The sequence below is a fragment of the Scyliorhinus canicula genome, chromosome 26 (assembly GCF_902713615.1).
Source record: "Scyliorhinus canicula chromosome 26, sScyCan1.1, whole genome shotgun sequence".
Taxonomy (NCBI): Eukaryota; Metazoa; Chordata; class Chondrichthyes; order Carcharhiniformes; family Scyliorhinidae; genus Scyliorhinus; species Scyliorhinus canicula.
In genome coordinates this window covers 5,226,655-5,237,423 of record NC_052171.1, presented here as the reverse complement: position 1 = coordinate 5,237,423, position 10,769 = coordinate 5,226,655, and the positions used below count along the sequence as shown (strand labels likewise).

The 10,769-nt window shown below is 44.7% G+C and overlaps 1 protein-coding gene across 1 annotated transcript; it reads right to left on the bottom strand.

The window, feature by feature from the left end:
* LOC119957543 (deleted in malignant brain tumors 1 protein-like) lies at nucleotides 1-10,105 on the bottom strand. Its single transcript, XM_038785690.1, has 12 exons — nucleotides 9,835-10,105; nucleotides 7,875-8,189; nucleotides 7,065-7,379; nucleotides 5,691-6,005; nucleotides 4,351-4,668; nucleotides 4,209-4,265; nucleotides 3,805-4,122; nucleotides 3,644-3,685; nucleotides 3,364-3,480; nucleotides 2,130-2,237; nucleotides 1,077-1,166; nucleotides 1-163 (listed from the first exon to the last, which is right to left on the bottom strand). Exons 1-12 carry the CDS (start codon nucleotides 10,103-10,105, stop codon nucleotides 15-17), a joined length of 2,415 nt encoding a protein of 804 aa, XP_038641618.1. The 3' UTR covers nucleotides 1-14.
* Nucleotides 10,106-10,769: the final 664 nt, after the last annotated feature.

The window sequence follows — 10,769 nt, the reverse complement described above, 5'->3', positions numbered from 1 at the left end:
TGACCGTGGGACTGTCAGTAATTCAGCTCACCGAGTGTGGACTGCTCACCGCAGGTAGCTCTCAGCCTGAAGTCATCACCAGGAACACTGTCCAGCAGGATGTGACCACCCAGAGTGTCAACGGATTCAGTCTGAACATCATCATAATCATCCGGAACTGGACCTGCGAGAAAATAGAGATTTTCAGTTAAATCTATTTCTAATACTGACTAAAAAATAAAATAAAACCATCTATCCAGGTACTGCAGGCCGTTTCCTGGTGTGGTGAGGTCAGAGGGGAGAGAATTATTGGACCATGTCGTGTTGGGATGGCTTACTCTTACTTCTGAAGTCATATTGAATCCTCTATCTAAACGATCTCTCCTACAATCACTGTGGATCTTTGTTGGAGTCATAGTGCGGCGTCATGGGTTGTATTTGTTGGGTTTTGCTTTGTATGTCGGTATCTAAAATAAAATTAATTCTTGGAATGCGAGTATGGCTGGCTCGGTCAGCATTTATTACCCATCCCAATTGCCCTAGAGAAGGTGATGGTACGCTGCCTTCATGAATCACTGCAATCAGTGTGGTGTCGGTTCCTTCTTGAATCACTGCAATTAGTGTGGTGTAGGCTCCTTCTTGGATCACTGCAATCAGTGTGGTGTAGGCTCCTTCTTGAATCACTGAAATCAGTGTGGTGTCGGTTCCTTCTTGGATCACTGCAATCAGTGTGGTGTAGGCTTCTTCTTGAATCACTGCAATGAGTGTGGTGTAGGTTCCTTCTTGGATCACTTCAATCAGTGTGGTGTAGGCTCCTTCTTGAATCACTGCAATTAGTGTGGTGTAGGCTCCGTCTTGAATCACTGCAATTAGTGTGGTGTAGGCTCCGTCTTGAACCACTGCAATCAGTGTGGTGTAGGCTCCTTCTTGAACACCTGCAGGTTATGGAAGGGAGGGAGTTCCAGGAAATTGAACCAGTGACAGTGAAGGAGTCAGGATGGTGAGAGACTTGGGTTTCAGACAGTGAAGAGGGCGAAGTTCAAAAAGCACCAGGGCAGCCAATGAAATGTACCCACCCTGACGTCCGGTCCAATTACCTTCAGGATATTCTGATCCAGGTTCCACGTCACACAAACTGTGATTGGTGTAATATTCCAGCTGATTGAAGGAGCTAATGGAAGCAGAGACTGTTAAAGACAGAAAGGGATAGTTATTGGAGCGGTTGTTTGCAATATCGGAGCACAGAACATCAAACCTTAATTACATTGTTATCTGACGCGCATGTGGGAGAACATTCACTGCAGGGACTGAAGTGGTTCAAAGAGAAAGAAACAGCGCCACCCGATCCGGGCAACAATAAATGTTGTTGCAGCCCTTGTCACACACAATAATCCACAGAACAATTCATTACTATTGGTAAGATATTAGAGCAGTGAATATTGTATGATACATCCCGTTACTATAGAGACAGTGAGCAGAATCTCTGATCCAGAGTCACTGCCCCAGCTTGCTTCGTGTTGCATTACTAATTTTTACGTTGTCCTCATTGCTGCATGCTGCCTCATTCCATCCATTGATTCTCATTTGTTTTTTAACTTGTTCTAGCTTATTTGGCGTTACATCTGGTTCTTGACCTCTGTCCAATAACATCCTTGAAGTTACCTGTTGTTGACATTTTCATTGTTTGCCAATGTTACTGTCTATAAAATGTTCCCAAATTTATTCTCAGTTTCTAAAATTCAACTCTTTTCAAATCTGTAATGGCGGCCTTGTCCTTCTCGGTTTATATTTTTTCAGTGTATTATATTCAGATCACTGTTGCCTAGGCATTCCCCTATTTTCTCCCTGTCTCCTCTGGTTCATTCCCTGTAAGTAGATCCACGTGCGAATCCTCGCCAATTGCACTACTTCACGCTGGATTAGGCGGCTACCCACTGACATGATTATTATTCACGAACCCAGCTCTTAGGATGCTGGGAAATGGAAACCTGCACGGTATTTTCAACGATGCACATATTTTGAGAAATAAAGAACGCCGTGGGTCTTCCTAGACTAACGGGTTATGACACGGACAGAAACATTTGCATCGCGACACGACTCTTTCACGTTAGGCAGTGCACGCCTCCGATTGCGCCCCTTTAGTGACTAACCTGAACCCTCTGTATGAATGGATATCGAGCCAGGTGGAATATTCTCAATCTCTGCATAAATTCCTTGATACAAATCAGCCGGTAAAGCCCAGTGCCGATCGACAGCACCTGTTGGAGGAGACGAGGCGGTTAGCAGGAAAGTGTCTGCGATTAAAAGCAACCACTGATCTGGTGAGAGTTAATAGATACGGTCAGTTGGCTGGAATATGGAGGTGCTCTGCTGTCTCTATCCATCACCATATCCCTGTGTGCATGTTTGCATTTCCCCCCGCCACTTGCTCACCTCCAGCAGGACAGGACGCACAGACAGGCAGGTCAGGAAAGACGGAAGGAGGTGTTTGAGGAGGGGTGAGGGTGATGAAGGGGGAGACGGGGTGTGGGTAGTGGTACAGAAGTGTGTCAGACAAATTCAATTCCAGCTGATCATTCGGTTCCGGGTCACATGGAGAATTCACCTCAATTGGAGATCAGATCCGTTTGCTGTGAGACGGGGCAGGTCCTGGGTTATTGCGGCAGAAGTGACCTATAGGTCAGCGGTGTGTTTGTTGTTGGGCTGTGAGTGGAATATTTGTGTTGTGGTGTCCAATTCCTGGAGAATTCAGAAGGTCTACTCCCAGGATACCGCACAGAAGCTGCCCAAGGAGTTCGGTAATGAAAGTGAGAAACAGGTACACAGCAAAAAAAGGAAGATTAACCGACAGGTTATGAAGAAAGAGTTCAATAAAAATTTATCTTCCATGATTACAAGAAATGAATCTTTCTGGAGTCTCAGACACCTGCGGATGTAGTTGAGCGTCAATGTCGACCCTTCAAATAATGTTACTGTTCTATTTTATTCATACGGATCAGAAGGGAACGAATTATAAAGGGTTCAGAATGTTTCCATCACAACTTCAAGAGACATTCTTCTTAATAATTTTTATTGTCACAGGTAGGCTTACATTAACATTGCAATGAAGTTACTGTGAAACGCCCCGAGAATTCAGAATGTCCAAATTACCTTTAGCACGTCTTTCGGGATGGTGGGAGGAACACGGAGCACCCGGAGGAAACCCAGGTAGACACCGGGACAACGTGCAGACTCCGCACAGTGACTCAAGGCGGGACCCTGCAGCTGTGAAGCCACAGTGCCAACTACTATGCTACTGTGCTGCCCCAGATACAATAAACTGCAGCTTCGCCAGTATATGGTCCGTGTTTCCATGGTAGTTGAGCGGTAAAATGTGAGGCTGACCTTTTCTTTTGATCTTCTTTCCCTGGATTATCGCCATCAGTGCGACCAATTCCACAATTAACAGCGCTCCCAGGGCCATGCAGATGAACAGAGGTATGGAAGTGGCTCCTCCTTGTTCTGAAAAATAAGATCACAGAAAGATTAAACACAGACCCAGTCTACCTTGCAGTCTTTTAATGTTTCCGTCAAACCGGAAACATTGCTTATTCATAAATTAACTGCTTGTGAATAATCACAGCCTCATTAATATTGATCCGACTTCTAACGACGATATACATACCTGAAGGTGTGGACTGAGGAGAATTCGGTGACAACTGGGGCCCTGTGGAATATATTGTACAATGATATGAGCTTCAATTGCTGGTGTTTTGCTTCAGAAAGACGTTCCTAAATGTCTAAAACAACCAGTCATGTACACAGTTGACCACAGTGCGATCTTACCGGAGCAAATCACCCTGGCATCTTCCTTGTGATTACAGTCAGATTGAGCTAATGATGAGGAGGGGCAGTCGGACAGATAGAATTCACTTCCGGTGCACTTCACCTTATCCAGCCAGATAACACCGTTACCCTGGGGGAAAGCGGCAGCTCCATGGGCCAACTGAGCGGAACCACAGGCCAGCTGTCTGCAGACAACATTGGCGTCGGCCATATCCCAGGAATCGTCACAAACCGTGCCCCAAAGTTTATTGTACAATATCTCCACTCTCCCAGAGCAGTTAGTGCTACCACCAACCAGGCGCAAATGGTGTCCCAAATCTGTCAAAGAGAATCAATGATTATCAGTTATGTAGCAGGAGCCGGGACTGTATCAGCTATTCGGTATATCAAATAGCAGTAAGTACCTGATGCTGGAGGGCAGTCCATTGAACTATGGGGCGGCTCATTCGTTACGTTGGCTCCTGTTAAGAAGAGAAATTTGCTGACTGCATTGGTGAACAATGTTTGAAATGACGCCAGAACATTCCGAGTTTTGCTGTGTGTTACCTGAACAAACAACACCGGCATCATCCCGGTGATTACAGCCATTTACTCCCTGTGAGTCTGACACACACTGCCAAATGCTCGACTCCTGTGAAGTGCACCCCATTTCGCTCTGTCGGATAGGTCCGCTTCCTTCTCCGAACATCCCAGCCCCAAACTGAATAGATTGGACGCTGCCACACTGTAACTGTTTACAGATCACTTTTGCATCATTTGAGCGCAGTATATCCGAGCACACTGTTCCCCAACTCCCATTGTAGAAGATTTCCACTCTCCCCTCACAGCGGTGACCTCCATTCACCAGTCTCAGGTCCTTGTGGTCTGTCAATGAAATAAGAAATATCCCGATTGATAACTCTTCATGCTGCAATGTTCAACACATTCTGTAGTTTATGTTCACTGATTGGCGATACTTATTTCAAAAATATAATAGAAAACATCTGGAATCCATAAATCAACAAGGATTTAGATTGTACATATTGAATCTTATTGCATTAATTGAAGAAGTTACAGAAAGATAGCTAGGAAATAAACGTGAATTTTCAAAATGAAGGTTGAACACATTAGACCATGACTGAGGCCAGAGTATGTAGAGTAAGGGAATCAGTGGCAGAATAAACAGAATACTGATTACAATGGTGGTTGGGGTTCTACACGCCATTATGGCCAGTGCTGGTCCACATTTAGATGAACCCTTTGGACTTGGGGGATAAATATAATCTCCAATTATTTTAATGACCGTAAATTGTCCAGTATAGTTAAAAGAAAGAGGGAGTGCTCCTTGATAGAAGAAAATGTGAATTAACCAGCAGAAAATGACATGCCTACTGACAATTAATTTTCCTCCAGAAAAGTCTAAAGTGGTGAATTTTTGTCAGCGAATAAAGATGCCACAGACTGCTGAGATAATGAGAGCCTGAATGATATGTGGCAGCAAAGAGATCTGGTGATATAGTGGCGCTAATCACTTATCCAGTCTTAGAGTCTAACGTTTGGATCAGAAATATGCAATGAATCATTGCATGAGGAAAGTCAGCAGAATCTGTATGTCTTCGCCCAGACCCTGCTGAGCTGGTGCAACTTAGACGCGTTACATCAGTTGGGTCGATTAGAATCGCTGTGCTCGAGGTAAAATTAGACAATTACAGGAGGGGAAAGAGAATATAAGGGTAGGCAGATAGAGTTAGAGGGGGGTATTGCAAGCTGATTCTAACGTACAGTACAAATATCACGCAAACCAGATTAGTGGCAAGGCCCGATTCTGTACCTTTGTTTCTATGTAATTCAGTGTAATATCATCCGTGTGAAGCCTCAGCCAATCCACACGTTGACTGCATCCTTACCTGAACACATGATCCTCACATCTTCCTTGTGGGAGCAGTCGTGGTTGCCCCATGATGCTGAGGGACAGTTCCAGAGAAACGACTCGTTACCGGAACACTTTAGATCGTCCAACCAAACTGGGCCTGAGTCCGGCTCACAAGAAGCAGTAATCGACATCTCCAATGCATTGCCACAATCCAGCTGTTTGCAAACCACGTCAGCGTCGGTTAAATCCCAGGAATCATCACAAACTGAGCCCCAGCTCTTATTGTAATAAACCTCCACACGGCCAGTGCATTGGCTTCCACCGTCAGACAGTCTGAGCTGCATGTGATCTGTTCGACAGTAATACAGGGAGGTTACATTTCTAATCCACACTCTGTTCAGCACTCAATCCTTCCCGTTGTGTACTCTCAAGGAAAACTGACATCTGCCTTTACACCGTGACAGTTAAATGAGGGTCTATGGCAGAACGTACGTCCAATGAGACAAAGAATGTGGAACGCATGAATGTATTAGATATTCCCACATCTGAGGACAAGGTTTATGGCTTCCAATTCTCCCAATGTACAATTCTGTGTACATTGCGTATTTCTATTTGTGTTTGTCCTTATTAGATCTTCCACTCATGCTATTGGTTTAAATGTAATTTCCAATGCGTGTTGCTGTTTGTAAATCAGTAGAGTCTAGAACATCAGTCCACACACGCATCCTTCATATGCTTTCTCACACTCGTACATCTGCAAAACACTGCGCAATGGAACCTACACACTTTCAGTCTCCGAACACCAACATAGCCTTTGCTTCTCCCAGAATCAAAGATTCAATCCGGGCCTGGCTAGCCTGCCACCCGGCACCCATCATGAACTTCAATTCAGCCCATAGCACAGTTGCCTGAACGGCACCTCCTTCCACTCAGCAACATTTCCTTGCTCGTTGGTCAATATTGTCATCCCCCCCCCCCCCCCCACCCCTGCCCCAATGCCTCCAGTTTGAAAGTAACCATTCTGAGCTGCATTCAGGCTCCACACCCCACTCCCATGGCCATACAATTGGGATACACACCAGCAGCCCGCTCTCCTGCATCAACCACGCCCCTGTCTCCTGTTGCCCTGCACCCAAGAATGGAAATGCCTCTGTAAATAGCTGTTTCTTGCCAGCAATGATAAGTTGTCTTAACATCCTCACCAATGAACAGGGTTTCGTCACATGTCTCCTTGTCTCAGTTTGCTGTCTGATTCGCGCTCTGACGCAGTTCATTTTGTCTGTTGCCTTTGATAAAAGAGCAACAAAAATTCAAACCCTCCTTGCTATTCCTATCCCTCTGTATCTTTTCGCTTCGCACTCACACCTTGAGGCTAAATAACTGCTTTCATAGGAAACCTTTTTTTCACCTGAGCACAGAACTCCTATACCGGTGCTGGCAATGAGAGATGAATTGAACAGCGAAGAGCTGCAGTTCTGGAGATGCGTTTCATTTCCATTACACTGGATATCAGTTAACCACACTGATCTTCCACTCTCTCCGCTCTTTGAAGAATTGTAAGCAGCTATTCCGTCGCCGCAGCCCAGCTGTCTACAGACCACATGGGCATCATTCAGGTCCCAGAGGTTGTCCTGAACTCTGCGCCAGGCTCCATCGTAGTAAATCTCCACTCGCCCATCACACCGGCTTCCCCCATCAATCAGTCTCAGCGACCAACTTGCATCTACAAAATGAACAGTGAGAACAAATGTTAAGCGGAAGGATCAGTATCCCATTTACTGCATCGAAAATTGGAGACACTTTAATTTGAAACCCTCCCCCCTCGGCCACAAATCAGGTGTGAGGGAATTTCCCATGTATAAATGGAAGCAGCTTCAATCGTCCTCGAGAAAGACGATAGTATCCAGGATCTAGCAGTCCATTTGAATGCCACCCTTTAAACATTCAATCATACTCTCTCTATCACTGACACAGTGTAGATAGACGTGGTGTATGGAATCTCTGCAAGATGTGCTGACGGAACTCGCTCAGACATCTTTGAGCGCACCCAATAGAAGGACAAGGGCAGGGGAGGTGGGATCGACATCACCATTTCCAATTACTTTATTACCAAATGAGGTGCGCAATATTTGGAGACAAAGACATCCCAATCTAGATTCATCCAGAAGGTAACAGGAACAGCTGATATATTTCTGGCCGATAGAGTTGGAGGACTCACCCGAGCAGATAACACTGGCGTCATTTTCATGTGAGCAGCTGAACTCCACCCGCGGTGAAACAGAACAATTCCAGAGCCGGGACTCATCTCCCCGGCATCTGTAGATTTCTTTCCACACTGGGCCGGATCCCTTTCCAAAGTGACCTCCTCCTGGTGTCGCGGTTGCTGCTCCACAGTGAAGGTGTTCACAGACCACATTGGCATCTACTAAACCAACGTCAACATCACACAGTGTTCCCCACTGCTCTCCATGTTGTATTTCCAGTCGGCCGGAACATCGGCTGTGCTCAGATACCAGTCTGAGATCCTTGTGGTCTAAATGTTTGTCAGAACAATGATAATATTAACAAATAGCAAAAATATCCTCAATTTTCAGAGCCGAACTGAAAATAAAACTGATTCTTCATTCATCTCTTTACAGCTATACGAAACATCAGCAAATATGTTCACAAACATGCAGAGCACTACTTGTATAACTACGATTATCACAATCACAATTACTGCTCCTGGCAGTATTAATGTTCATCTTAATATTGTACTACAACTGCAACGATTGTACAAAACTGGAGGGACACCATGTGATTGTGCAAATGCTGAGGTCTTCTTATTCCAGTTCCAACAATCAGCCTTTGCCTTTCCCGGCTTATGAAAAAAATAATAGATCCGTCCCCTGGAAGCAAATTTATTCTCCATACTCCATAATGCGAGGTGCATACTAATCTTTTTCTTTGTAATATTTCTCAATGGGCCAGATTTACTTTAACTGTCAACCTCGCTCCAGTTTCTCTGCAAGTTTCCAAATTGCGTTCTGATACTAATAAGATTCTGAATCTATTACAAATAACCTGCCACTGCTTCATCGTTCATTTTCCAAACTTTACGTTCTCAGGCGGGTCATTATTCCCAAACGGACATTAATTTTGTATTACTCCCCCAGAATCATATTGCTAAGATTCACAAATTCTTGTTCACCGTTCTCAATTCCAGACACTCCCGGACGAGCGCTCATGTTCGCAACAGACATCAATAAGCTCAAAGAACCATCCTTCCCAAACGGCCACAATGGAAGAAACGGATAGAGAAACTTCCATCTTTTAAAGCTTTTATTGCAACAATCATACCAAAATCAACAAAACATCAACACGACCCTACTGACAAATTGTATTCAGTCGAAACTAAATTACACGTTAAATAGCTAATATTTCTCAGGCAGCTCTTTAAGCATATATCTAGAACAGTATCACCCTCCACTGTATTTCAACCACTCTTCCATACACAGAGTCTGATTTTCCAGCAGCCGACATCAACGCAGATCTCCAGATACACATATCAGCAACAATGGAAACTTCGGCAGAACCGCTTTCACTCAGGTCATGACGGTTCTGGTGGTATAGCTTTCCCTCGGGCACATTCAATAACACTCTAATACATTGGCCCGTCTCTGTTCTGACCACAGGCTGAAATTTACTCTCTCACTTAATTCCTGTGTCATGGAAAACCACTAGATTTCTGCGAAGGTGGATTCCACAGCTTGTAAACCCAATGAAACCTGTCTCAGGTGCCAAGCCTATTGCTCTCTTTTTCAGCTAGACACAGTCTAAACAATGAGATACAGGCTTTCAAAACCGTCATCATAGGATATTCGTTGTCACCCAGTGTGCATAAAATATTAACCTTGTTCCCACCGCCTTCCCCATTCTAACCCAATGGCCTCAATTAGAAACTTGTGCATAATTCCCATTTCAAGTTCAATCGCAACAATCGTCTCTGCAGTTTCCTTTGACGGGTGGTCGGAGATTCAATCCTTGAATCTACATTGTCAGCTACATTCGTCAATTGCCTCTGAGCAATACCTACCATTCATCAAGGTGGGAATTGTTCTGACCTATTACAATCTGTCTTGCTGTGGCCGCATCGGTTTTGTGGACTAAACTGTTCCTCCAACTATTTGAGTTTGTACCTGAACAGATCACTCCAACGTCCTGCTGGTGTCCACAGCCAGGCGGTCCGATAACATGCCCTGATCCTTCCCCAAAATGAGAGTTCAGCGGCATTGCTACTCCAGAGCCACATTCCAGCTCCTTACAAACAACGTCTGCATCCAATGATGCCCTGGAGGCTTCATTACCCCACACTGTAGCCCAGGATCCTCGAGAGTAAATCTCCAGTCTTCCTGCACAGGGACTGCTTCCATTCACCAGTCTGGGCTTGCTGCGTCCTGAGAAATACATTTCAATATGCAGTGACCATTATAAGACACTTTATTATTAAAAAGGGTTGTGATAGTTTCTATAACCTCATCAACAATCTCATACCTCAATCTGGCGAGACCCCACCCCTGCCCTATACACTGGGAGTTTATCATGTCCACGTGTGAGGGAAAACGCGGATGTTATCAATTTCTATCTGTCCAGGTATCTCATAAACATTTTGGTTAAGATATTTCCATGTTTGTTTCGCTTTTATTTTCAAAATCTAGTTCTGACAAAATTGCGAAGAAATAATGTCCATGAGCTTAAATCAAAATGCCACAAACAAAGCGACATGTTTCTGTGGTGGGGAGTGTCAGTGTTTACATTTAGCACAGAGACGGAACTCCTAATATTAAATATACTTAGACTGGCTTGTGGGGCACAGAGTTATCAGTGTCTGCAAATAGAGTGGGAGCTGAGGAAATTCGGATGGAAGCTGTCAGGTTTAGAGCAATAACAGATACTGTATTGCTGCATCCTGAATATCTGTGTTCTCACTTACAGGAAGAATTGTTCTAGGTTAGTGCATCAGGAAAATGAACGCTCAATCACAGCAGGATGGCGCTTGCGCGGTAGTGGCTGCTGGTTTTGTGAATGGAGGGAGACTGGCATTTCAGTTCAGCTCACTCGCTGCGGCTTTAGG

Bases quoted from the DNA above. Each gene is read 5' to 3' on its own strand.
- LOC119957543 (XM_038785690.1), bottom strand. From the start codon at position 10,105: ATGTATTTCTCAGGACGCAGCAAGCCCAGACTGGTGAATGGAAGCAGT. The intron at 3,686-3,804 runs GTAAGATCGCAC...TATATTCCACAG, and splicing joins TGCCAGGGTGATTTGCTCCG to GGCCCCAGTTGTCACCGAAT. The intron at 3,481-3,643 runs GTATGTATATCG...CTTATTTTTCAG, and splicing joins TCCTCAGTCCACACCTTCAG to AACAAGGAGGAGCCACTTCC.